The following is a 27701-nucleotide window of genomic DNA, read 5'->3' as shown; positions in this document are numbered from 1 at the left end:
TTTATTTCTGACTAGTGAGGTACCCATGCTATGCATGGGAGAGAGGCTGGAATAAAAGAAAAAAGAGTTTGCACCAATAAATTCCACATTCCTGTGACACCTTCAATCGAACGTCGGGCATGGACAGACGCTTTGTGAAAGACTTGGGCAAAAAACTTGCTGTAGCTGACCCCAACAGAAGTATGGTGGAGAATATTTCTATGATGTCAATGGCGAAACTACAAATGCCAAATCCGCAAATCCTCACATAATTTCCTCATTCTCCTTTAATCTCAATCTCTCCATATTTAAATTCCAAACAACATCATTCCAATCACAAATCAATACTATACCATTAATATCACAAAATACAATGTTACAGACACTCGTGAGGTAAACGAATATCAACGCCATTCTAACATGACCAATACAGATGAATCTGCCAGTGAGAAAGGGCGGAAAGGAAAACACAAGGAGGACGTTTATATTTGTGCGGATCGAAAAAAATCATAATTGTATTGAAGAATTTATGAAACCTCCCACCCCCTCCGTAGGACACCTGGTGGGACCCCAAAACGTTCTACAGGAGGTTTGGAGGGGCTAGCCGCAAGGATGAGGGGGGAGTAGTTTGGGGACAGACAGACAGTCAGACGGACACTTCTTTTATAATACTAGGGCATGCCCGTACGTGGGTGCCCGTTCCTTGCCAAAAAAAAAAAAAAAGCGCTACCCGTACGCTCTACCCCGCCCGTACGCCCGTAAACAAAAAAAACAACGCTCTTCGCTTCCGCCCTTCGCTCTGACTGAATTGGGAGAAATAATGCGCATAAGAAATCGAGAAATTATTATTTTCTCCGGAAGAAATCGAATTACGAACCGTAATGGCGCACGCGCTCGGCTCGGCTCGCTCTCACATCGGCCACGCCTACGCAACAACGCGTTCTGTGATTGGCTGCCGGAAGTGCAGTCTTCACTGTCCGGAAGGTCGCAAATCGCAGTTACGATGAATCGCAAATTAGTTTTAATTAGTTTTAAAACATAGTTTAACGGCAACATAGTTTTCCAACGTGAAATAAATGAATACGCTCTCAAATGTGCCGTCCGAGGCAGAGTCTGTTCGCCACGTTCGGCACACGTGATAGCTCGCTGCTCTCTGATTGGTTGAATCGTTTTTTGGACATAGCTCGGTAACTACTTCTCCGATTAATATGAAACCTTGAAAAGGCACATCCTCGGGTCCCCAGCAATATACCTGGCAAGTTTCAAGTATATCGGACCCGTGGTTGTCGAGAAACAGCGGTCACAGACATACAGACATACAAACATACAAACATACAAACATACAAACATACACACAGAGATTACTGGAATTATAGATAGATAGATGTGTCCAAATCCCAAGGAATATCGCAATTGGATATTTTAATTCACCATGGTGACTCCTTTCGAAGTTGCTTTATGTTGAGAAAGATTTTACCGTTAATTAAATGAACCTAGTAGATTATTGATGTTGTATGCAATAAAATTTGAGATGTCTGTGTGGGTTGTGTATTTGTTTGTATTACTCGTCTATGCATTCTTGAACCACTGGACAGAATGATTTGATAAAGATGGTTGTGCACGAGTGGATTTCAGGGGGTAAAAAAAAAAACAGTTGCCCCGGTGTGTAAAGAACAAAAATCACCCCAATTCCCTACGTCAATGTCTATCGTATTGCCCCACCTGGTGGAAGCTGATATTTCCAATCATAATAAAATACATCTTCGAGCTCATAAAAGTTAGGGAATTTCCCCATCCATAAGTATGGGTTCTTTGTTAGAGATGTAAAATTTCAGGATATGAAATATACACAATATGCATATATACAATACATATTGTTATGTCGGTGGGGTAGGGATTACCTTAGAACAGGTAGGATGTATAAATTAGCATGCTCCGGATGTTGGGTAAGAACCATCACCATGTAGTAAGTTTTGTTTAGCCGGTTGTCGCGTAAGAGTGAATAATTGTGGCCATACGAGGATGGCCCTTGTGTTAACTAGTTGTAGGGATTATGTTAATTCCCCTGTTCATCAAACCTCAGTGATCTATCCTTTATCCTTTTTGGCACCGCACCATAGACACCAGTTAGAATGGCCATTAAACCACACTAAATAACAATAAAAACCACCAGGAAGCCAGGACATTGAGCGCTGCCGCTAATTACACCATTAGGAAGCACACATCGAGGTCGAGCAGGCCGAAGACGCCGAATAAGAAGACACTCACTGATTTTTAGAGAGAAGGGCGAGCAAGAAGCGACGCACTGATTGGTGAAGAGCTGGGCCGGTGGTGTTGGCCTGCGGAGATTGGAAGAGAAGCGCCGATGACGTCAGAGCGGGATGTTAAAAGAACTCTCGAACTGGCATTTTCTCTCTTCCTCCCTTGCTTCTTCTCCCTGCCAGCCAGCGAGGCTCGTATCCTCAAATGATGTAGATGTAGTGAGCAGATGTAGTGAGCTCTTGTGCCTGTTCACGTTCCAGACCTCGCGAGCGATTGTGCATGGGCGACGGGCTCCAGGAAGCGATGCGACCGACCGTGTTCAGAGACGCCATCGGGAGATGTGCAGAGGCAGCAGGAAGACCCGCGGCCCGAGAACTGCGGTTCTCCGTATGGACGAGCGCTGCTGGTCGCTGGAGCGTGGCAGGGTGCATTGAGGCCTGGTGAACAAGGGCAAACCATCGAGGCCTACTGGCGTGTTCCCGCGCATGGACCTCCGGACCCGTTCGCAGACCCTGACGAGTTCCCACCAGTGATCGGAGCCAAGTGCACACACACACACCCCATTATTTTCCAGTTTATTCTTCCCTTTGTCCGTGTTCAAGTCTGGTGTGGGGGACATCCCGTTTAGGACTTTAGTTTCACCGTCGCGTTTCTCTTGTTATCGGTATTTTATTTTGATAAATCCTTTTGTTATTTTCCTTGTACATTTTAAACCCGTCTTTGTTTGAGTTATTTCTGCAGGTTCAGGAATTGCCAGCGGGACCACAGGTAAGCTTCAGTTTTCCCTTCCCTTTCTTCCTCCGGCGCAGATATATAACGTCCGCATTTGAACTGAACGCCCAGGAGTAACGCTCGATTGCCTTCCGTGACTCTCCCAGTGTTGACTGAGAGCAGTCACACGACATAATCGTATAGCACCACCTGGTGGAAGCTGATATTTTCAATCATAATAAAATACATCTTTGAGCTCATAAAAGTTAGGGAATTTCCCCATCCATAAGTATGGGTTCCTTAGTAGAGATGTAAAATTTCAGGATATGAAATATACACAATATGCATATATACAATACATATATACATCCACCCATGCACACAGTGCGTCCACAAAGTCCTTGTGTGACTTTGAAGTTATGTTTGATGAAATTTTATAACGTTTGATGGAAACATGATGGAAGCAAACTGTAAATGGCCTTTGAAAGCATAATTACCTCCACCTCCGAAGGTGGATGGAGATTATGTTTTCACTTGTGTCTGTTTGTTTGTCTGTCTGTGAACAGGATATCTCAAAAGGTTGTGGACGGAGTTTGTGGAGAGGTTGAGTATGTGACAAGGAGGAAATGATTGGATTTTGGTGAAGATCTGAATCCAGATACGAGAATCCGGATACGAGAATTTCAAAGTGATTCTTCACCATTGAGTGATGGGGCCAAAAACGATATGCATATTTCAAAAAGTTGTGGAAGAGTTGTGACAAAGTTTGATGAATGAGTTGTTCAGGTGACAAGGGCAAGCAATTAGATTTTGGTTCAGGTCCCAATCCAGATCCAGCCTATCAGTGGGACACAAAACGTAAGGTGCTCAGCCTGGCTGAGGTATGCTCTCTATCGAGTGCCATCCTAGTTTATTGTGTTTTGCCAAGTGCTGCTCTGAGTGATTTTTAGCTTACCTGGAACGAAGTTCAGGGGAGCTAATGCGATGGCATGTCGTCAGTCCGTCTGTCCGTAAACACTTGAAACTTCTTCTCAGAAACTGCTGATGGGATTGCGACCAAATTTGGCACAAATGATATTTGTTGTGTTGTGACTAAAGTTTGTTCACGGTATTAAAAAAAATCGGGGTCTAAGGGGGTTTACCAGGGGTCATAGTGGGTCCAGGTTTGATCCCCCAAAATAGGTATTTTTTTGTTTGTTTAAAGTCTTATGATTATAGTGCAGCAGATAAACACAAAAATTGTGCATTTTATGAGAAAAGCATGAAATTTTTAATATAGTTAGTGCATACCATACCATGACCAATCCCTGGTGTTGGGCTAGCGGCTAGGGTGCCGGCTTAGGATCCTAGGATCCTGGGTTCGAATCTCGGTCAATCGCCGAATTAATGCCAGGGGGGTTGACTCAGCCTGTCATCCTTCCGAGGTCGGCTAATTGAGTACCAGTTCACTGGTAATTCCCTGTTTGTCGTTGAAGGCGGCAAAAAGGGTTGGCGTCAGGAAGGGCATCCGGCCGTAAAACATTGCTTCAAAAAGGGGACCAAAAAAACAACAACTACCACAGTCCCCGAAAAGGCCAACCCCCGCCTTGCGGGGAAAAATGGCCTCTAAACGGTGTTTTTTTTTTTATACCATAAGATTTATTTTCAGATGTGGAGGGAAGTCAGATTTGACCTCTGAGGACCGTGAGAGGTCAAGTCCAATATGGCCGCCAGTCCACCGGGTCTAATGTTCAAACGCGCTTAATTTTGGAACCAAACAGTGTAGAAAAACATTTTAGGTGTAATTTCCAACTAAATTGGGGATGCCCATTCATTTGGTGATACTTTTGAGATCGCCAGAACTCGAGGACATGCATTTAGGTCAAGGTCAAAGTCAAATTACGTTAAATATCTCTTTTTATGATACTGCAGTTGGAACTGCTATTGGAAAAAGTTCATTTGAACTTTTAAAACTTTATTTTTTCAGGTACAGGGATAGGTACAGAACACCCAAAGACCAGAAATGATGAAAAAAAGGGTTTCCGCTGCAAGGAATGATGCAATAACCTCTGAATAAATAACTGTAGTTAACCAAGTATGTCCACCGAAGCTTACATTAAATCAAGTGCAATGATGAAAATTGGTAATGATCAAAATCGAACAGTCTCCAGAACAGAAGCACAGTGCAGTGCACTTGAGTGCAGCTTTGGCAGACTTGCAGCGTCCAGTGCATCCTTTCTTGCAGCGACAGTGGATCAATTCATGGCACGATTTTTATGCTTCAGGGAGAGTGGTCCAAAGAGGCTGCCACCCAGTTGTTTCCTTTATCCAGCCCCAGTCAGATGGCTCTGGCATCTCTGGATCCATGACCAATGCCTGGTTCCAACAGTTGGCCTGGTAGCAAGTGCGCTTGATGTGCTGCTTCAGTGCTGCCTGGGTTGGAGGAATGTTCTCTAGACTTCTCGACTTCTGTGTGAAGAGCTGCTTCCTGGCATCATTCACTTCCATGCTCTCACTGGTTCGGTCGTACATCAGCACCACAAATCGCTCTCGCAGTAACATTGAGCCTTCACTGACCTCACTTGGCATGCCTAGGAGTTCATTGAAAGCATCATTCACCTCTGGGAAAGACTTCCAAGTTTCCCAGGCAGTCTTCTTTCCTCTGCCAGCGAATGCAGATACAGTATCACACCCGGTGAAATCGTGAAGGACTGGGAGAGTCAGACACTGTGTTGGATTCATTGTGGCAACCATTTCGTGAACAGCTATGTACCGAAAGCTTGACCCGACACCAAAGGCAACCCACAGCTCATCAGGAACTGTCTTGCTGAATGAAGCCACAGCCAGTACCACCACATCAGTATCAACGGTACGTATGGTCACCTCCTTACACCGCTTTTGCACAGCATCTGCCACATGCAGAAGTAGACGAGTGTCGGCCTCCTCTCTTGCGAACATGGGGCAAGGTGGGCCAAGTATGACTCAGCAGGAGAGCAGAGAACTCCACTTCCATCTGTTGCATACAGTTCTTTGCCCTCTGCTAGAGGAAGATGAACAGCTTCGCGTGAAAGGAAAGCAAACAATTCAGTTTTGTTCTCATCGACTCGAAGGAAGTCCTTCCAGTTCTTTGGCATCACAGTAGAAGGAGTCACCCTTTTCCTGGTGCCCTTTCCCCTCTTCTGTCTTGTTGAGGCTTTCAGGCTGGCAGGTAGGTATACATCCCAGACAAGGTCAATGCGACTGATTTTCTCAAGTTGAACAGAGATGTATGGTGCAAACACTCTTTCTCCATACTCTTGAAATGTTCTTGATGTTCCAGGATTTAGGATTTGAACCACAGCTGCACCATCGAGAATTGTTGCATCAGTCACAGGCGTACTGTTGTTTTCGAGCAGATCTGATTCCAGGCAGCGAAGTAGATCTGCTTTAACACCAATCCGCATTTTTCCTCCAGTTGAAAGAGCTGGCGGGGCTGCCTGGTTTTCATGGGAGAAGAAATTGTCAATGTCTCCATCTCGTGTTTGACAGGAGATGTACAGCCTCGAAAAGAGACCACAGTCACTCTTCAGTGCTGCGAGCTGTGCCTTCTGTTTTGACTTAATCTTGACCGGTGGCCTACTGAACAGTGGCAACTTGTTCTTTGGAAGTGTTTGTGTGACGGGTGTTGTACACTGTTCTAGCCTTTCTGCCACAAACTTGGTGTACTGCTCCTCAACAAGGGTCTCGATCCTTCTCACAGTTTCGGCCACTTGGGTGTCCATGATGTCCCCTGTGTCAATGACTAGTAGGTCTTGGCTGTGTTCTCGAAATGGATTCCCCATCTCGGCTGCGGCTGTGACGTGCTGAGCTTGATGAATCCACGTTTCGTGCATGCTTCACGCTGTTGAACACCATCAATTGGGAGATTGCTAGGGCAGGTTTTGTGGTGGTTGTGTGGACCAGCTGTGTCTGATGCTTGATGTTTGCCCCATCGAGTATCATGTTGACTAGAGCCAAGAGGGATGGTGGCACAGCCTCCTGTTGGCAGTTTGCCTGGAACGACCCATCAAAGGAGAAACTTGAGTCAAAGATCTCTTTGCGCACCACCTGTGCTGCTCGCATTAAGTGCATGGCATCACTGTCATGATAACAGGCCATCTTGAGGGCTGGTCCAATGTACCTCTCAAAACGTAGAAGTGTGTCTCTTCCCTGTGAATATGCCCTCAGATCAGGAAGCGCAGAAAGCAGCCTGCTTTTCAGTCTGGTAGTGTGAATCCGTTTCCCTCCAGTCTGACCTTGTACAGCTGAGTGATGTCTATCAGTTTGAAGACAGGAGCACTGTCTTCATTACTATTCATGTCTTCCAAGAATGCCACTAGCTCAGCAAAGGCTATGTCATGCAGGAAAGAATCATCTCCATCATTGCCTTTGGGTGCAGCCTGCCTGGCTCTGTTGTACAGTGAACGCAGACAGTCGTGATGGTACTTGGCCTCAATGGCAATCATGTCTCCTGCTGCAAGCTTGGCCAGCAGAGCAGTGTCCTCAACTTCAAGGGCACACCTCCACACATTTGTGTCAATGTTGTAGGTTGATGCTTTATGTAAGCCTGCAGAACCAGCAGGCTTATTGCAGAAGAAACAAGTAGGCTCTGTGGACTGTGGATGGCTGTGAGCAGATCGCGTGTGCACAGTAGAGGTACTTCGTTGTTGTCCTGTAGTTAATTCTCCCCGACGTTGCTCATCAAACGCCTTTTTGTTGAATTTTAGCAGACATTTCTTGTGCCACTCAGCCCTGTGTGCCTTCAGAGTGGATTCTATGCCATCTCCGTCATCCAATAGCTCCAGGTTGATGTCCATTGGCATGTGCTGAAGGGTCTGGAACCGGAGAAGGTCTTCTGCCAAGGATGCATAGCCACTACCTACGGGCTGTTTCGTTGGTCTGAGTGGACATTGTAAAGATTCGTCTGCTACTACATGGCAGAGGACGCAAATGTCCCAGTTAGTGCTTGGGGCTGGCTTGGATTGCTTGGATGTAGAGGGCTGGGTAGGGCCCATCAGGATGTGACGCTTTGGCATGGTTGCGATAAAATCACCACGGCAGGAGAGGGGATTCTGAAACACAAAAAAACACAATGTTAACACCAACCACAGGTGTTAAAACACAAAAACACAATGTTTCAAAGTTAAGTCTGTTCACAATTGTATTTTGTCGAAACTGTATTTATCGTTCGTTGTGTGAACTTATAGTGTCCCCCTTGGAAGTTTCTCGGTGTTTATCTTTCATAAATTAATCGTTTGTTTGCCGTGTCGCGAGCAAGGCCTTGCAGCTTCAGGCTTCCCCCGTCGAAGGTTGTTCCTTCCTTCGCTGTTTTGCTAGCTTTTTTGATTTCCCCTTCTCCACCAAGCTTCACCAAACATCTACTATTTGTCTAACGTTGTAACCCCTACACCCCCCCCCCCCCCAAAACAAACAAAAAAACAAACAAAAAAAACTTTTATTTCCCTTTCTCCTCGTGTGCTTTTGCCTCTGCCCACGTGCGCTGTCTCGCCCCGCCCCCATTTTCCCCTTGCCTTCCACCTTTTGCCCTGTTCAAGTGACTCGTGGTCGTCGCTCTAGGCTTCCTCTCCCCATTGGTATTTTTGTGAATATAAGATTGTTCTTCACAGTTCTGTTTAAATATGTTTCGACTATCCCCTTCAGTGTTTTATTCGGTGGTTTATTACAACACGCTGTTTTTCTTCTTATTTAAAAGGCTCCTTTCAATTTCCTCTTCGACTCATTCCATTTCAAAAAAATATTCAATCTCTTATGATTCCAAATCACTCCATGCTCTAAATTCTGATTCATTCCATCCCTCCTCCATCGTTCTTAAACGAATCGCTAACTTGAAAATCACAACAAACCCAATTTGTTATATATGTTCATCTTTCATTAATCATCCACTTTCTAAACTCCCCCCTTGCCCCTCCCCTTCAAATCTCCCCCCCAACCATCACTCCAAAATTCTCCCTCCTCCCACCTCCTTCTCAAAGCTGCCTCCCCACTTCCTCTCCCTCCTATGTCATACCTCCACCTCCCCCAACCTTCTACTTTCCTCTGCCCCCCCTCAAACAAACTCTCACTGTGCCTCATTCCATCACCATCAAACCTTTCGTCCTCCTCATCCTTCCCTTTCTTGTAACTCTTCTGTAATCTCTGACACACAATCAACTACTCTTCCTACATCCCCCTCTCACCCTTCATCTGACCCTACCCCTCCCTTCCCCTGTCCTGCACGCGATGCTCCCCCTCTCTCCTCACTAACGGTATGGACCTCAAACATCTGGGGCCGTTGCTCAAACCTGATTGATCTCTCCATTCAGGTTGCTTCTGAAAATCCAGACTTGATCTGCTTAACAGAAACTTTCCTCCTTCAAGATGTCTCTGATTCCTTAATATCTCTTCCTGGTTACTCCCTCCTCCGGTACGATAGACCTGATCCTCGTCCTGGTGGTGGGGTGGCTATCTTTATCAAAAACTCTCTTCCTCACTCTCCCTGCACTGCCCTCTCTCCACCCCACCCACAGGAGTACCTCTGGCTACGGCTTCCTCTCCACTCCCACCTTTTGTTCATATGTGTTCTGTACCGTCCTCCAAACAGTGATGACTCCATTTACATTTCTCTGTCGGACAACATGGACCAACTTCTATCAACTCATCCAAACTCTCTCTTCCTCATATGTGGTGACTTCAACTGTCATCATGCCAGCTGGCTGGGTGTGGGTTCATCTCTCACCAGCCATGGCACCTCAGCAAAGGACTTCTGCGACTCATTGGGACTGACACAATCTGTCAATTTCCCGACCCGGATCTCAGTCAATGGAGTATCTTTTCTTCTGGACTTGGTTATGACTAACTTCCCTGCAAATGTCTGCTGCTCTTCTTCTGCTCCAAACGGTTCTTCTGATCATGTGCTTGTTAAAGTGGACATCTCACTGGCCATTCTCAGAGAGCCTCCTCAGCGCCGACGAGTCTGGCATTTCACTCAGGCTGACTGGCACGGTCTGCAAGCAGCCATCAATCAACTGGACTGGTCTCCCATCTCTAATGCCTCTGACATCAATTCTTCCTGGGAATTCTTCCAAAGCAAACTGCTCTCTCTCATGCACAGATTTATCCCATCTCGTCTTCAGTTGTCTTACCCTTCCTCCTGTCCATGCTACACTGAATCTTGTGGTGAGGCAGTTGCCCTGAAACAACTTGCCTTTGCGTCTTGGAAGGCAAATCCAACTGAAGGCAATCTCAGTTCCTTCCACCAAGCTCGAAACAAGTGTGTTTCTACCCTCAGGAGTGCCAGGAAGCACTATCTCTCCACACTCAAGATTGAACTCTCAAACCTGTCTCCTTCCTCCAAATCCTGGTGGCGTCTGGTCAAATCCGTTTCTGGTGTTTGTTCCCCCTCCATCCCCTCCCTTACCTCAAATGGCTACACAGTTGACACCGCACGTGACAAAGCCGAATGCTTCAACTCTGTGTTTGCCTCAAAATCTTGTGTCCCAAACCCATCTCTCTCTGTTCCCACCTTTCCCAGTCGAACCCAACTGCTCCTGGACTCTGTGTCCTTCTCTCCTGACAAGGTGGAGAAGTTTTTATCAAACCTCGACTCTGATTCTGCAACTGGACCAGATGGCATCAGCCCTCGGGTCCTAAAATCCTGCTCTGCCGCTCTATCTCACCCTCTCTCTGTTCTTTTCACCCTCTCTTTTGCTCAAGGTCATCTGCCAGCATCTTGGAAATCAGCAAACATTACCGCTTTACACAAAAAAGGTGCAAAAACAGATCCTTGCAACTACAGACCAATCAGCCTGCTCCCAATTATCAGCAAAGTCATGGAATCCATCATTGCTTCAGATATCAAATCCTTCCTCTTTTCCAATGGCTTGATCTCTGATCATCAATTTGGATTCAGACCAGGTCATTCTACTCTGGACATGTTGCTGCTGCTGTCTCAACAATGGATGGAGGTCCTCAATGCCAAACAGGAAATAAGAGCTGTCTCACTTGACATATCACGTGCCTTCGATACGGTCTGGCACCCAGCTCTGCTCACCAAACTCACCTCCTATGGTATTCAGGGAAATCTCCACTCATGGCTTGCGGATTTCCTCTCTGGTCGTAGGCAACGTGTGGCCCTGAATGGATTTCTCTCATCTTCCCTTCCTGTTCTGGCTGGAGTTCCCCAAGGTAGTGTTCTGGGCCCTGTGCTATTTCTGGTCTTCATCAATGACCTCTCCGACTCTCTGGAAAATCCTCTCTATCTCTTTGCTGATGACTCCACTATCTGCCGCTCCATTCCTCATCCCTCAGATCGGCAGTCTGCAGCCTCCTCACTCTCTGCAGACCTGGACAAAATCACAGACTGGTCAAACAAGTGGAACATGTCTTTCAATCCTGACAAATCTCACACTCTTACAATGTCTCTCCGAAAGGACCGACTGGACAACCCTCCCATCTACTTTCTCAACAATCCTCACCAAGAAGTTCTGTCGCTCAAGCTTTTGGGTCTCACTATCTGCCATGATCTTTCTTGGGAAAACCACATTTCCAAGCTGGCCTCCAAAGCCAGTCGCCGACTGGGCATCCTCCGTCGTGCGAAGTCCTTCCTTGGCACACCTGAGCTCCTCACCACATACAAGGCTCTCATCCGCAGCTCAATGGAATACTGTTCCCCCCTCTGGGCTGGTGCTCCTGCCTCACACCTTGCTCGGCTTCACGCTTTGAGGCCAAAGCTTTCAGAATCATTGGAATCTCCTGCGATGTAGTCAACTCCGAGGGCCTTTCACTCACTCACCGCAGGCAGGTTGGTGGTCTTTCTGTCTTCTACCGACTCCTCTCCGGCCTTGCTCCCCCAACTCTCTCTGTGCTCTGTCCCCCCAATATTCCTTCAGGTCGCACAAGATCTGCCTGCAACCCTCTTATGGTTAAACTGCCAAAGTCTAGGCTCTCTGCTCACCTTCACTCTTTCATTCCCCTTTTCTCCCGCCTCTGGAACAAACTCCCCCACTCCCTTCAATCCCACTCCTCCCTCCAGGTCTTTAAAACAGCTGTTCACCACCATCTCTTATCTTCCCCCATCGAAAACCTTGATCTTTTCTACCCCCGGTAATTCACCCCAGAGTCCTGGCAGTGTTCATATGTTTTATTCCTCTCCCACCTCCCCCCAAGTCCTCCCGATGTCCCTGCTCTCAAATGTTGTGTTTGTGTCCTTCCCCCTCTCTCCCCATCTTGTCTGCCGCTCCCCTTGTTTTTTGTGTTTTGTGTGTCGGTTTGTCTTTTTGTGTGATTAATGTTAGCTCTTTCACGAGCCTCGATCTTGTATACAAAAAAAACAAAAAAAAAACATAGCCCATTTTACATCGAGGGTATTTACTTAAGTGAGGTGGATAACCACAACAATTGTGCATCTTATGCGAAAAGCAGGACATTTATAACATAGTTAGTGCATCCCATTAGGTTTATTTTAAGATATCTGCATACTTGGGATACTTCATTCTTGACCTTATTTTTTGGTCAGTTTTGACCTTGACCTTGACCTTGACCTAAATGCATTTCCTTCAATTCTGGCGATCTCAAAAGTATCACCAAATGAATGGCCATCCCCAATTTAGTTGGAAATGATACCTTAAATGTTTTTCTACGCTGTTTGGTTCCAAAATTAAGCGCGTTTGAACATTATCCCTGGGGAACTGGCGGCCACCTTGTATTTGACCTCTCACGGTCCTCAGAGGTCAAATCTGACTTCCCTCCACATCTGAAAATAAACCTTATGGTATATACTAACTGTAATGGAAATCAATCCCACGACATTGACCTGAAGGTAGGTTTAATGACAATTTGATCTCTGGCAACATCCTGTAAAAATACAATCATGCAATATATCGGGATCATGGAATCATGGAGAAAGTTCAGTAATATCAATCAATGCAAGCAAGCCTAGACTAACTACGTATACGCACCATCCGAGTCTACATGGCATAGATTAAATGTCACAGGAGTGTCCCGGAGCAACTATTGTCCGGGCTCTTATAGACGCCTCTCAGTGGCCAGAGAGAGCATCACGCCTGGGTTCAACTTAGATACATTTTCATTACACTAACTATGCTAGAAATTTCATGCTTTTCTCAAAACATGCACAATTTGTTAAAATATGAGAGCTTATCCGCTGTACTATTATGTTAGTATGATTCTACATGCTGCTCTTTTTTTTTATTTTTAAGCAACCATTGAAATTGGTTATAAATACATTTAGTCAGTGCATTATACTGTTCATTCTAGCCTGGTGTTGGCTTAGCGGTTAGGGTGCCGGCTTGGGATCCTAGGATCCTGGGTTTGAATCCTGGTCGATCGCTGAATTAACGCCAGGGGGGTTGACTTAGCCCGTCATCATTCCGAGGTGGGAAAATTGAGTACCAGTTCACTGGTAATTCCCTGTGTGTCGCAAGAGGCGACTAACAGGGTTGGCGGCAGGACGGGCATCCGGCCGTAAAACATTGCTTCAAAAAGGGGACCAAGGTGCCCGAAAAAGGCCAACCCCTGCTCTGTGGGGAAAAATGGCCTCTAAAGGTGGTTCATTATACTGTTTATTCTACCAGGTGAGCGCCAGGGGTATTGCCCCTATGTTTGGTTTGTCTGTCTGTGAGCTGGATATCTCAAAAAGGTGTGGATGGATTCAAATGAAACTAGGTGGACAGGTTGGTGTGTGACGAGGACAAATTAATTCGTGATCCGGATCCGATAATTTTGTAATTTTTAAAGTGATTCTTCACCATTAAAAATGGGCCCAAAACGATCTATAGTCTATAATGTAGCATGATATCTCAAAAAGTTGTGGACGGAGTATGACAAAACTTGGTGGATGAGTTGGTTCGGTGAGGAGAACAAGCAAATTATATTTTGGTTCAGGTCCGGATGCAGATCTATCCAATCGGTGGGATACAAAACATAGACTGTGTTCAGCCTGGCAAAGGTATGCACGCTACCAAGTGCCGTTCTAATCCATTTATTTTTACTCAAAAAGGGACTTTTGTGGTACGACGGCCCTGAAAAAAGTGTTCCATCCCCCACCCCCTCCTACCTCGCTGTCATGGCATGTGGCGTGCCGGTGAAACAATTCATCATGGCCATAATCCTCACATTCCTTACCTTTACAGAATGTTTTACAGAATACAATCTTATTCTATCTGCTTTGTAATTAACAATCGCTGCCTCTTCAGTGCACGTTTTACAATATGACTTACCTCTGGATAAATAGCTATTATATAAGTAAATCTACCTTACACGATCATATGGACCAGGATATTCTTAATACAATCTACCTATTAATCACCCGATAACTTCCACGTAACAATGCTTTCGTAAAGGGCCCAAACAAGGACATCAAATATGTTTATATTTGTGTTGTCATTCAGTCCCTGTCATAGCATGAATCTCTGAGGAATAGAGTATGAAATACCAAACATGGTGGTTTAAATTGTCGTTGTAACTTGGAGATAATGCTTGGTGTCGTGAATGAAAGCCATGAGTGTTTTGCAGGTTTAACCAGTGCTATGGTGTGCTTGGGGTCCTCGACCGTCTACACGGTACCGACGATCTTTTTCGTCGCAGTCCGGCTTACTCTCGCCACGTGCTGTTGTTGGGCCTCACTCCACTCTCCTCCACAACACCCCATGGAAAGCAAGCTTAATCCTGCCGATCACATCACAGCACACAGAGTGGCTTTGCTGGCCTGTAGTATGCAGTACAGCTTGATACCTCTTGAGCTTCAACACCCTTACCATCTTGCTGCGGTGCCTATTATGTTTCTTAACATTGGCTAAATATCTACTTTGCTTTGCTATTTCCTGATTGATTGAAGCTATCAGTTTTGTTCATATTTAGGATTTGCTCGCCTTGACATTCATTTCCTGTTTCCCTCCTCGTATTGCTAGTATTGAGATGTTGATGTTTTAAAAATATGTTGTCCGCACAACTGTTAGGGCATTGTAGCAGTGCAGATTTTTTTTGTTGTTGTTGGCATACCTGCTAGTGTAAAGTCTTTAAAACCAATTGCTCTTTCAACTACTTTTTCCCCTTAAAAACACTTGGTTGCTATGATTACCCATCCTCTTATGGTTTATTGAAACAAATCGTTTATTTCCTGAGTTATCGAGAGTATAGCTGTAGATATAACGTTCCGAGCCTTATTTACTCGTGTGGCAATGTAGATTGGAGAAAATGACATTGCGGAAGTGGAATCCTTTGATTTTGTGGTTGTTTTATAGTTTTACAATGGAGTTGCACTTTTCTAAATGCATAGCATCTTGTTTCACCAGACTGTGCAAATAATGCAGCAACAATAAATCAGTTGAACAAAGCAGTGACGCAGTAGGACACGGATGTTTATTTGCACTTGGTCGCCTCATATCCTGTTAGTGTCACATGGTCCTGTGGTATCTTTGTTTATATGCAGCTATAAGTATTGCACATTGAAACATGTTACTCAGTTTGCCATTAAACAACAAATGCTTGTGGCTGCTTAAACCTTCTAACCTGATAACGTCATTTTCTGTTGAGCATTGGATCTTTTACAGCCCTTTCAAAACAGACTTCTCAAAACAGAGGAAAGCGAATCACGACATGGGGATAAACACACTGAATACAACCTCAAATACAACAAGAAGGGGGTGAAAGAATAGGAAGGGAAAACTGTCGATGAAGGAGCAATCGAACAATAAATGTAAAGGTGGGTGGAGGGACTAGTCGTCGGGCTGCCAAGAGGTGATATTGGGCCGAATTGTGCACTTTGGGTTAAAATCATGAAGTTTGGCACATTAATCCTTCATCCAATACGAAACAATTTTGCATATGGATACAATCCCGCGGTGACCTCTAATAGCTGCTAGAGGTTAATTTCAAAATGGCGGCTGGTGATATCTTCTAGCTGCATTACCTGCCTTGGGAGCAGTGGCGTACCTAAGGTATGGCAGGTATGGCACGTGCCCTGGGTGCCACTTGAAGTGGGGCGTCACTGAGCAGTTTCTATTAAAGTCAGACAAGTCATCCTCGGATAGTGAAAAAAGAATTTTCTTCAGATGTATGATCTGTCTTTGATTATCATGGGTGAGAAGCACAAGGATGGCTAGATTGTTAAACCACTTATATAAATTATTAGGTAAAAATACAGTGCTGGGAGCTACATGACCACATACCTCACAGTACCACTGCTCAGTGCCAACTGGCAGTAAGACCATTCTCCTGTGCAAACTAGGGAGGTAGTCTAGAATTTTGTGCAAAATATGTGAAATTTAATGTTCTTATTAAAAGTGCCATTTCCTTATTTCAAAGCATTGTGTAAGAAGACCACGAAACGTTTCTTCACGAAGAAGAAGGAAAGTGGAGCTGAAGGATGGAAGAGACGAAAGTTGGAGACTGAGGAAGCCAAGAAGTCGAGCAAGTTCTTCATGCCTTTCTTTGAAAATCCCGGAACAAGTTGTTCGACACATTCCATGGAGTCGCCTGCACCTGCTACAAGTTTGTTAGAATCCGAAGGTGGATCAAGTACAAATGCGTCACAAGCCGAGGAGGAAGTCAAGTCAGATAAATCCGAGTATGACGAGATTAAAAGTGAGGCTGCCAGAGAGAACGTGGACATGACAGGAGGGGAAGACGATGGTGGTGGTGGTGGTGGTGGTGGTGGTGGTGGTGATGTTGAGTTTATTGACGAGATTTTACCTGACGAGATTGAACCTGACGACACTGAACCTAGTGAACTGGATGGTGTCAAGAGCCTCGAACTGTCATACCAGAAGTGATTGAACAGCATGACATTGGACTTCTGAAGTTCGACAAGGATACTGGAAAAGCAATTCTGCCTGACGCGTTGAGAACAAATAATAAAGCTGGGTTCGAAGTATTTTCAGAACAGTGAGGGGCCTTTCCTACCAACAAATAACCGCTCAATGAACAAAACTTGGTTCAAGAGGAAATTGGGAAATGGTTGTGGTGAGGAAGTGACTCGCTCATGGCTGGTCTATTCCCCTTCTAAAAAGTCTGCATTTTGTATCTGTTGTCTTCTCTATTCCCGTTCCCGGTCAGACCATCAATCCTCATTGGAGCAGGAAAGTGGATTCAACCAGTGGAAAGCACCTGAAAGGATTAGTGTTCATGAAAATGCTAAGAATTGTCGAGAGTGCTTCACACAGTGGAAAGAAATGGAAAGAAATTGAGCTGAAAACAGAGGAGTTATTGACGTGGAACTTCAGTCACAGATTGAGAAGGAAAAGCAGAAGTGGCGTGATATCTTGACGAGAATCCTTCACTGCATAAAATTCCTTGCGACTCAGAACCTGGCTTTGCGAGGACACAAGGAGTCACTTCAGCTGGACGATGACTCCAATGTGGGAAATTTCCTTGAAACTACTGGCCATCTTTGACCCTGTCATGAAAGAACACCTCACTCGTGTCGAAAGTCATCCTGGATCCACGTCTTATCTCTCACCAGGTGTCCAGAACGAATTCATCCACATGATGGCATCCACTATTCGCCAGAGTTTACTGAGAAGCATTCGTAAAGCCAAGTACTATGGCCTCATGTTCGACTCGACTCCTGATCAGGCACACCGTGAGCAGATGTCAGAAGTAGTGAGGTACGTGGAAGTTGATTTTGAGAGGAAAACAGTCCGTGTTAGAGAGTCCTTCCTTGGTTTTATCCAGATAAGCCAGAAGGATGCTGAGAGCTTGGTTGAAGACATCTTGAAACAGCTAGAGAAGGACGAAATGGAGCTACAAGATTGTCGGTCACAGTGCTATGACAACGCTGCTGTGATGGCTGGACACAGAAGTGGTGTTCATCAAAGAATAAGTGAGAAAAACAACCTGGCAGTGTTTGTGAATTGCGACAATCACTCACTCAACTTGGTGGGTGTACATACAGCCAAGCAGGATACAATGATGGTCACGTTTTTTGGAACCATCGAAGCTCTCTACGTGTTCTTCTCTCGTTCAACACAGCGCTGGTTCAACAAGTTCAACAAGAAGTGATGCAAGGCAGCTGTATAAACCACATGTTGAGTTACGATTTTCTGACTTTGCTAGGATTTTGGAACAAAGTACTTATTCGCATTGACCTTATTCAAAAGAGGCTGCAGGATCCTAGCATGAACTTCCACGATGCTGCCCTGGATTTGAAAGCCCTCCGAGATCATTTTGATGATGAAAGAGAAGTGTTGGTCAGTGAGTCACTCGAAGAAGGACTCGGTCTCTGTCAAGAATGGAATATTGAAGTTGAATGACGTCAGTCGAAAGAAACGAATGGCTGATGAGAACTCGAGAGACGCTGGGTTAACAGCCAAGGAGGAAATGGAAAGAGTCATGAAGGGAACACTCGACCGTCTTCACAGAGAAATGGATGAAAGGTTCGCTCGTTTGCACGACACTGACGCCAAGTTTGGGTTCCTTCTCAATGTCGAGGGACTGTGTTACGGTGCCAACAGTAACGACCTCAAGAAGAAGTGTGAAAAATTGGGCGAATTGTACAGCTCTGTTGTTGATGGACAGCAGCTATATGAATAAATTTTGGATTGCAGAATGTTGCTATCAAGTCGGGCCAACATGAAAATATCAAGACCTGAAGAGCTTCTCAAATTAATTGTTCAGTGTGGAGATGAGAACGTCTTCCCCAATCTTCGCATTGCTATTCAGATAATGCTAACCATCGCAGTTTCCATCGCCAGCTATGAGAAATCATTCAGCAAGTTAAAACTAATACTTTCGTATTTGAGAGCCTCCATGGGTCAAGGCAGACTTTGTGATCTTGCTCTGCTGACTGCAGAAAGAGAAGAAAGCTGAAAAAACTGACTGAGCACATCATAGACAAATTATTTGCATCAGTGAAAGCAAGGAAGGTGCAGTTGTAATGTTCATGTAGTGCCATAATTTGTTAATTAAAAGATTAACGAGCTTGACTTGTATTTTTGAGCTGATTTTATGGTAAAGTTATCTAAAAGATTGGTGTCAGATGTTTCGCCAGGGGCGCAATTTCAGTGCTTGCCTTAGGCGCTATTTTCCGAAGATACACCCCTGCTTGGGAGTCAATAAATGTGGTACAAATATATTGAACACTTTTTTTTTTTTCTTTTTTTTTTTGTATACTGAATCGAGGCTTGTGAAAGAGCTAACATTTATTCCACAAACAAATCAGACAAACAAAATATATAAAAAGAGGGAGCGGAAGAATAGATGGGGAGAGAAGGGGAAGCACACAAACACAACATTTGAGAGCAGGGAGATGTGTGGGAGGGAGAGGGCTTGGGGGGAGGAGGCGTGGGAAGGGGGGTGGGGTGGGAGAAGTATAAAACACAAGGACACCAAGGACTTCCAGGACAGAAGTTGGTATTTCAAAAAAGTAGATTTGGGGTGAAATTAGCGGGGGTAGAAAAGATCAAGGTTTTGGATGGGGGAAGATAAGAGATGGTGGTGAACAGCTGTTTTAAAGACCTGGAGGGTGGAGTGGGATTGAAGAGAGTGAGGGAGTTTGTTCCAGAGGTGGGAGAAAAGAGGAATGAAGGAGTGAAGGTGAGCAGAGAGTCTTGATTTTGGCAGTTTAACCATCAGAGGGTTGCAGGCAGATCTTGTGCGACCTGTAGGAATATTTGGGGGACAGAGCCCACAGAGAGCTGGGGGGGCAAGGCCAGAGAGGAGTCGGTAGAAGACAGAAAGACCACCAACCTGCCTGCGGTGAGTGAGTGAAAGGCCCTTGGAGTTAGCTTCATCGCAGGAGATTCCAATGATTCTGAACGCTTTGGTTTCAACAGCGTGAAGACGAGCTAGGTGTGAGGCAGGAGCACCAGCCCAGAGGGGAGAGCAGTATTCCATTGAGCTGCGGATGAAGGCCTTGTATGTGGTGAGGAGCTCAGGTGTGCCAAGGAAGGACTTCGCACAACGGAGGATGCCCAGTCGGCGACTGGCTTTGGAGGCCAGATTTGAAATGTGGTTTTCCCAGGAAAGATCATGGCAGATAGTGAGACCCAAAAGCTTGAGTGACAGAACTTCTTGAAGAGGATTATTCAGAAAGTGGATGGGAGGGTTGTCCAGTCGGTCTTTTTGGAGAGACATCGTAAGAGTGTGAGATTTGTCAGGATTGAAAGATGTATTCCACTTGTTTGCCCAGTCTGTGATTTTGTCCAGGTCTGCAGAGAGTGAGGAGGCTGCAGCCTGCCGATATGAGGAATGGAGCGACAGAGAGTAGAGTCATCAGCAAAAAGATAGAGAAGATTTTCAAGAGTCAGAGAGATCATTGATGAAGACCAGAAAAAGCACGGGGCCCAGAACACTGCCTTGGGGAACTCCAGCCTGAACAGGAAGAGGAGATGCGAGAAACCCACTCAGGGCCACACGTTGACTACGACTAGAGAGGAAGTCCGCCACCCATGCGTGGAGATTTCCATGGATACCAAAGGAGGAGAGTTTGGTGAGCAGAGCGGGGTGCCAGACCGTATCGAAGGCACGTGACACGTCAAGGGAAACAGCTCTAATTTCCTGTTTGGCATTGAGGACCTCCATCCATTGTTGAGAAAGCAGAATCAGCATGTCCAGAGTAGAGTGACCAGGTCTGAAACCAAATTGATGATCAGAGATCAAGCCATTGGAGAAGAGGAAAGATTTCATATCTGAAGCAATGATGGAAATCCATGACTGCTGATAATTGGGAGAAGGCTGATTGGTCTGCAGTTGCTAGGATCTGTTTTTGCACCTTTTTTGTGCAAAGCGGTGATGTTGGCTGATTTCCAAGCAGATGGCAGATGACCTTGAGCAAAAGAGAGGGTGAAGAGAACAGAGAGAGGGAGTGAAAGAGCAGAAGAACAGGATTTTAGGACCCGTGGGCTGTTGCCGTCAGGTCCAGTTGCAGAATCAGAGTCGAGGGTTGACAGAAACTTTTCCACCTTGTCAGGAGGAAAGGACGCAGAGTCCAGGAGCAACTGGGTACGGTGGGTACAGAGAGGGATGGGTTTGGGACAAAAGATTTAGAGGCAAACACAGAGTTGAGGCATTCAGCTATTTCACGTGCGGAGTCAGCCGTGTAGCGGTTTGAGGTGAGCGAGGGGATGGAGGGGGACAAACACCAGAAACAGATTTGACCAGATGCCACCAGGATTTGGAAGCGGGAGACAGATAAGAGAGTTCGGTCTTGAGAACGGAGTGATATTGTTTCCTGGCTCTCCTGAGGGTGGACACACACTTGTTTCGGGCTTTGTGAAAGGAAATGAGATTTCCTTCCGTTGGATTTGCTTTCCAGGAGACGAAGGCAAGTTGTTTCTGGGCAACAGCCTCACCACAAGATTCCGTGTACCATGGACAGGAGGAAGGGTATGACAACTGAAGACGAGATGGGATAAATCTATGCATGAGAGAGAGCAATTTACTTTGAAAAAATTCCCAGGATGAGTTGATGTCAGAGGCGGTGGAGATGGGAGACCAGTCCAGATGATTGATGGCTGCTTGAAGACCGCGCCAGTTGGCCTGAGTGAAACGCCAGACTCGTCGACGCTGAGGAAGCTCTCTGAGAATGGTCAGAGAGATGTCCACTTTAACAAGCACATGATCAGATGAGCCGATTGGAGCAGAAGAAGAGCAGCAGACATTTTCAGGGAAGTTAGTCATAAACAAGTCCAGAAGAGAAGATGCTCCGTTGACTGAGATCCGGGTCTGGAAATTGACAGATTGTGTCAGTCCCAGTGAGTCGCAGAAGTCCTTTGCTGAAGAGCCTTAGCTGGTGAGAGAGGTACCCACACCCAGCCAACTGGCATGGTGACAATTGAAATCACCACATATGAGGAAGAGAGAGTTGGGATGGGTAGATAGAAGTTGGTCCATATTATCAGACAGCGAGATGTAGATGGAGTCATCACTGTTTGGTGGACGGTACAACACACATATGAACAAAAGGTGGGAGCGAAGGGGAAGCCGTAGCCAAAGGTATTCCTGGGGGTGAGGTGGATAGAGGGCAGTGCAGGGCAAGTGAGGAAGAGGTTTTTTTATAAAGATAGCAACCCCCCCCCCCCCCCCCCCCCCCCCTCCAGGACGAGGCTCAGCTCTATCATACCGGAGGAGGGAGTAACCTGGGAGAGATACCAAGGAATCAGAGACATCATGAAGGAGGAAAGTTTCTGTTAAGCAGATCACGTCTGGTTTGTCAGAAGCAACCTGTATGGAGAGATCAGTCAAGTTTGAGCGAAGGCCCCGGATGTTTGAGGTCCATACTGTTAATGAAGAGGAAGGGGGAGCATCGGATACAGAACAGGGGGTGGGGGGGGGTAGGGTAAGATGTGGAAGAGGAGGAAGTGGTAGGGAGAGCTGTTGAAGGTGTGTCAGAGATTTCAGAATAGCTTGGAGAAAGAGAAGAATGGGGCGGACAAAAGGTTTGATGGTGATTGGGTGAGGCACAGTGAGGTGTTATTTGAGGAGGGGGAAGAGCGAGGCAGAAGGTTGGGGGAGATGAAGTTGGAAGGGGGAAGAAGCGGGGAGGACGCTTTGAGGAGGAGGGGTGAGAGGGGAGTCTAGGAGGGGAGGAGCGAGGGAGAGTCTCGGATGGGAGGGGTGTGGGGGGAGTTTAGGAGGGAAGGGGCAAGGGTGGAGAATTGAAAGGGATGGGTGATGGTGAAGATTTGGAGGGGAGGGGCAAGGGGGAAGATTTGAAAGAGATGGGTGATGGGGAAGATTTGGAGGGGAGGGGCAAGGGGGAAGATTTGGAGGGGAGGGGTGATGGGGAAGTTTTGGAGGGGAGGGGTGATGGGGAAGTTTTGGAGGGAAGGGGTGATGGGGAAGATTTTAAAGGGATGGGTGATGGGGAAGATTTGGAGGGGAGGGGCAAGGGGGAATATTTGAAAGAGATGGGTGATGGGGAAGATTTGGAGGGGAGGGGCAAGGGGGTAGATTTGGAGGGGAGGGGTGATGGGGAAGTTTTGGAGGGGAGGGGTGTTGGGGAAGATTTGGAGGGGAGGGGTGAGATTTGATTTTGAAAAGTGTACGATTAATGGGAAATGAACATTTGTTGCAAAATGAGTTTCGTGTGACCTTCGAGTCAAAAATACGTTTGAGGACGCTGAAGGAGGGGTGGAGTGCAGGAGAGTTTCGGGAATGTAGAAAAGAGGAACTGTAAGAGATGGAATTTTTTTTGGAATGAATAGATTTGGTGAGCAAGGCGAAAGCATCCTTTTATCGAAGAAGAAGAAAAAGGTGTTATAATATACGACAGAATACAGTTCTTCAGGGGAAAGTTTAAACATTTTTAAATGGAGCAGTGAAAACTATCTGGGGAAATGGAAAATGGAAATGGGGGTGAAACACGTGATCGAAGAACGAACGACCAAATAAGAACAGCGAATGAGAACAGAGAAACACCGAGAATCTTACTAAAGACACACTATAGGTACACACACCGAAAGATAGATACAGTTTCGACAGACACAATTGTGAAAAATTACTTAACTTCGAAAGCGGGAGCGCATGGACAGCTTCGAAAAGACGTGACCTCCAATCGTGACTTGTGGGAAGTCACACATGAAGTCACGAGTGGTGACCTTGAAAGTGGCCTTGACCTCGATCTGAAGGCCATATATAATTTTTTCCCCCTGTTTAGAGGTGTCTTTTTCTGGCTCAGTATATTTGATTAAAGATATATCAATGCAAATCCTTTATTTTGAGCCTGACCTCTTCATGGATCATATAGTGTGTCAATAAAACCAAAGGCGTACGTGTGTGCCTACATCCAATAAGTGCTTCAACTACACCACATGGCTCTCAGTGCACATCCAAGATATGTGCTCCCTTCCCTCTATCATAAGTATGTTTCCAGTAGATTTGTGGTGAAGAAGACCATGCAGAGTTTTTTGTGGATAGGAAAGAGTTAAATCCTATGGTGTTTGATTAGGCCCATAATCAGAGCAATGCACACGTCAAGGGTGAGGGTGGTGCCATTGGGGTGACAGAAAACCTCCAAGCCCTCTGGTGTTGGATGAAAGCTGGACCCAAAGTGTCTCGAATGATATCCGATTTCAAAGACACCATAGATGGAAGTAAAAGTCACCCTACCAAGCATCACCAAGAAGAGTTCAGCTGCCAGACTTTTTTTTGGAGGTACCCGCTCTCGTTAAAATCTTCAGAGATGGGAAATCTGTAAGGAAGACAGTGGAGAACGAACTTCTGACGCTCACCATTAAAGTTATCATTTACCAAAATGTAGTGAAGACTGTGAGGAATGCATATAAGATCAGGCTGAATCAATTTTGTTGCGGAGCAATTTCTACAGCAGAAAAATCTGATTCCAGAGCCTCTGAAGAGAAACAACCTACCGCTCTTCTCTCTAAGAAAAAATGGAAAGAAACAGATCAATGCAGTAAGGGCTCTCAAAAACGATTGTGCTGTTTTTCACATCTGTATATCGCTTACAGTCACGCCGCAAAGGCAATCTCGAAGAGTTCTTTAGGCAGGAAAACCAGCCTACGGTGCAAAGCCTCTCGAGAGACGATGAGATGCAATCTGGCAACAAGGCCTGATCTCCTGACAGAGTTAAAATTGTCCCAGAATCCTCCACCAAATAAGACACCAAAAGTCACAGCTTATGTACTAGATGGCGCAATGATCATCCAATGCTTTTCCCCAGTGCATCCTGGACGTTTGAGGAATACAGTCACGTGAAAAAGTAAGTACACCCCATGTAAAGTTTTGACTTTTTCAACATATTTCAACATACAGCTATTTGATCTTCATTTCAACAACATTGATTGATAAAGGTGATATAATATAACAAATATCATGAAACATTTACATTTTGTAGTCCATTGTATAATTTAAATAAACATGAATGCAAATTTCGCATGTGGAAAAAGTAAGTACGCGACTCTTAACTCAACTCAACTGCCTGTGCACACGACTGACTCAATCAATGCCTTCCCCGAACTCAACTCAACTCTGACTCAGGCAAACTCTGAACTCTCAACTGAGGTGGGGGGGGGGGGGGCTCGGAGCAGGGTTTTATGGCTCCGCCCCAGCCCTACCCGAATGTTCCATGCTCCGCCTCTCATCGCCGTGGTAAGCCACTCCCCTCGAGCTCTGATTGGCGGCTCGTGCTTACCGGCCACTCCCTCCTGCAGCACCTCCCTTTGGCCTCACCAGACTTGTTCAGGCCTGCCACGTGGCATGCTAGCGCCAAAAGACTGCCCTACTCATGGGCCTGCTCAACGCAAAACTAACACAGGAAAGGACTACGCTTACATTCACTAAGAAATAACTGAACTATCGCGAGGCTTCATGTTGTGATGCGTCTACCTACGAGGGGGATTATCCTTTATTCCAAAACCACAACAATATGTATATATACACAAAGAATTAAGTTAAGCACCCCTACACAAAGAATTAAGTTAAGCACCCCCTAATCCTGTCCTGAACCTGAACCCCCTCGAGCACGTTTGGGACATGTTGGGACGACAAATTGCGAAGATGGTCCCTCCAATAGCCAATCTGGATGAATTGGAACGTGCATTACATCGGGAATGGAACAACCTGCCACAGCAACGCATACGACGGCTTACAGGGTCTATGAGACGTAGGGTTGAGTCAGTGATCCGATCACGTGGGTCCTACACACGTTATTGACGCAAAGATCGCTAGAGGTCTTCTCAGAACAATGACTGTACGTTAGAAAACATAAACGTCATCCACACTGTCCGTGATGGACCTATAGCTCCATACTTAAATTGAGGTGAAAATATGCCTAAAATTCCCAAAAAATTTCACCTTAAATTATTCAGAATAAAATATTGAAAACGGCATGATTGTTATGTTTTTATGTGACCATAATATCACTTCTCCAGAAAATATAGCAATATCATGGGTATATTACACTGTTTTGACGACAACAAACTTGTAATGTGCGAGGTTGTAAAAAAACGGGGGGGGGTGCTTAACTTAATTCTTTGTGTATATATATATACAGGCAGTCCCCGGGTTACGAACGAGTTCCATTTTTAAGTCTGTCTGTAAGTCGGAACAGTTACGTACGCTTCACATCTAGCATCAAGTAGTCAAATGTTTGTCTTCGTATATAGTATATATTTTACCTAAACATCTTTAAGTGTAAAAAAATATGAAACAAACATTTTTTAAACTGTTTAGATAGAAAAGAAAAGATATAATGATTAAAGGTTAACACTTACTCTCGTTCCAATTGATGTCTTGCAAACCTTGAAACGATCATACCTTGATATATCTCTCCGAGATGATGGGCCTGGTGTTGGAGAGGATGGACCTGGTGCTGGAGAGGATGGACCTGCTGCTGGTCAATTTTCTTAAAGTAAACATCAAGGGTGGCTTGAACAGAGCTTTTCTCATATTTCTCTTGTCGACTGCTCCCCTTATTATATATTTTGTGTGTCTGTTTGATTTTTTTTCTGTGTGATAAATGTTAGTTCTTTCACGAGCCTCGATTCTGTATACTAAAATATATTTAAAAAAAATATTTTTTTTTTGTTAATCATAGGCTTTACGGAGGTCGGTTCGTAAGTACGGGCGTTCGTAAGTCGGGCGTTCGTAACCCGGGGACTGCCTGTATATATATATTTGTGACACAAAACAACTCAAAACAGTTATCTTCCTTTTTATGTGAAACATTTTCATCTATTTTGTCTTACCTGAGATATTGGCCTTAACAATGAAAGGCGAAAATACAAAAATTTCATAATTTTTGTTTATTTGAGAACAAAACTTCTTAAAACATATTTTTTTCATAAAAATTGCTATAAATGCGCAGAGGGCTTTTAGCTACTGTAACGAGTAATCAATTTAAAGTGGAATGTGTACTATGCATCTATGGCTCCTAATTTGGAAGAAAAAAAACAGGTTGTTTCATTTTTTATTTTTTTTTGCCCTGGAGTGCATACTCAATAAATTTAGGATTTATGTGTGGAATAAGCTAAGATTTAGTAAACTTTTCAGCTTTTTTGTTTTGTTCCACTGCAAACCAAAGAAATACATATGTGAATACCAAAATATTTTAAAATTTCAACAATTTTCTGGAAGAAATGGTGCATTATTTGAAAAAAGTGCAAGGGTGCCAACATTTTTGGCCACGACTGTATATATACAGTCTACACACACACACACACACATATATATATATATATATATATATATATATATATATATATATATATATATATATATATATATATATTGTCGTTTGTCTACTACCCTGTAGTGAACACCGCAGGGTGACACGGATGACAAAAACGAGCTTTACTCCAAGGCAGTCAATCCATGGTATTCTTTACACGCGAGGGAAAGGAAGAGGAGGACGAACTTACCAGGACGGCTTCCACCCGACGTCTTCGCATCTGGATAATCAATCGACTCAAACCCGACACAGGATATACTGTACAAAAATACCGGCTTTATTAAAGAAATTCCGGCAACGAAATAATGCATGATTTTAAAAAACAATGATTCCTAAACGGGACATCCCGATGCAGACTCGATTACAAACAAAGGGAAATATAAAAGAACGAAAATAAATGTGTGTTATTTATTGTGGGCACTTAGGTCCGTGCTGCTCTTGGACCTGGTCAGGAATCATCGCGGATCGTCACAGACCTCTACGTCCTTGCGCTGGAAACCGCAGGCTGCACTGCCCGTGGGCAGGAACTAGGCCTCACTGCGCAGTCCGCTCACTCCTGGCTCCATGCGCGAAGTGAACAGGCTGCACCCGCTCAGTCGCTCCAGCC

At 45.1% G+C, this 27701-nt stretch overlaps 3 protein-coding genes across 10 annotated transcripts in view; all 3 read left to right on the top strand.

Moving 5' to 3' along the window:
- The window catches only part of FAXDC2 (fatty acid hydroxylase domain containing 2), an 881086-nt gene extending 865782 nt beyond the window's left edge, over window positions 1-15304 (top strand). For all 8 annotated transcript variants that reach the window (XM_078786990.1, XM_078786986.1, XM_068131752.2 and 5 more), the window contains exon 9: window positions 14482-15304. In XM_078786990.1, the coding sequence (XP_078643116.1) occupies window positions 14482-14632 (151 nt within the window). In that variant the 3' untranslated portion in view covers window positions 14633-15304. The remainder of the gene's footprint in view (window positions 1-14481) is intronic.
- A 315-nt stretch (window positions 15305-15619) lies between these two features.
- On the top strand, window positions 15620-18890 carry LOC144894331 (uncharacterized). Its single transcript, XM_078787012.1, has 2 exons — window positions 15620-15670; window positions 16273-18890. Exons 1-2 carry the CDS (start codon window positions 15640-15642, stop codon window positions 16737-16739), a joined length of 498 nt encoding a protein of 165 aa, XP_078643138.1. The 5' UTR covers window positions 15620-15639; the 3' UTR covers window positions 16740-18890.
- Window positions 18136-27701, top strand: part of LOC144894323 (uncharacterized) — a 32628-nt gene continuing 23062 nt past the window's right edge. The window contains exon 1 of the mRNA XM_078786964.1: window positions 18136-18341. Within this exon, the coding sequence (XP_078643090.1) occupies window positions 18136-18341 (206 nt within the window). The remainder of the gene's footprint in view (window positions 18342-27701) is intronic.

The sequence above is a fragment of the Myxine glutinosa genome, chromosome 1, assembly GCF_964187855.1.
Source record: "Myxine glutinosa chromosome 1, kmMyxGlut1.1, whole genome shotgun sequence".
NCBI lineage: Eukaryota > Metazoa > Chordata > Myxini > Myxiniformes > Myxinidae > Myxine > Myxine glutinosa.
Note: the sequence above shows the minus strand (reverse complement) of the source record. Positions and strands in the feature narration are given on the sequence as shown.

What these genes read in the sequence shown, in the direction of transcription:
- LOC144894331 (XM_078787012.1), top strand. Translation starts at nt 15,640, where the DNA reads ATGAAGGAGCAATCGAACAATAAATGTAAAG. An exon ending in ATCGAACAATAAATGTAAAG is followed by an intron (nt 15,671 to 16,272) that starts GTGGGTGGAGGG and finishes CTTATTTCAAAG; the next exon opens with CATTGTGTAAGAAGACCACG.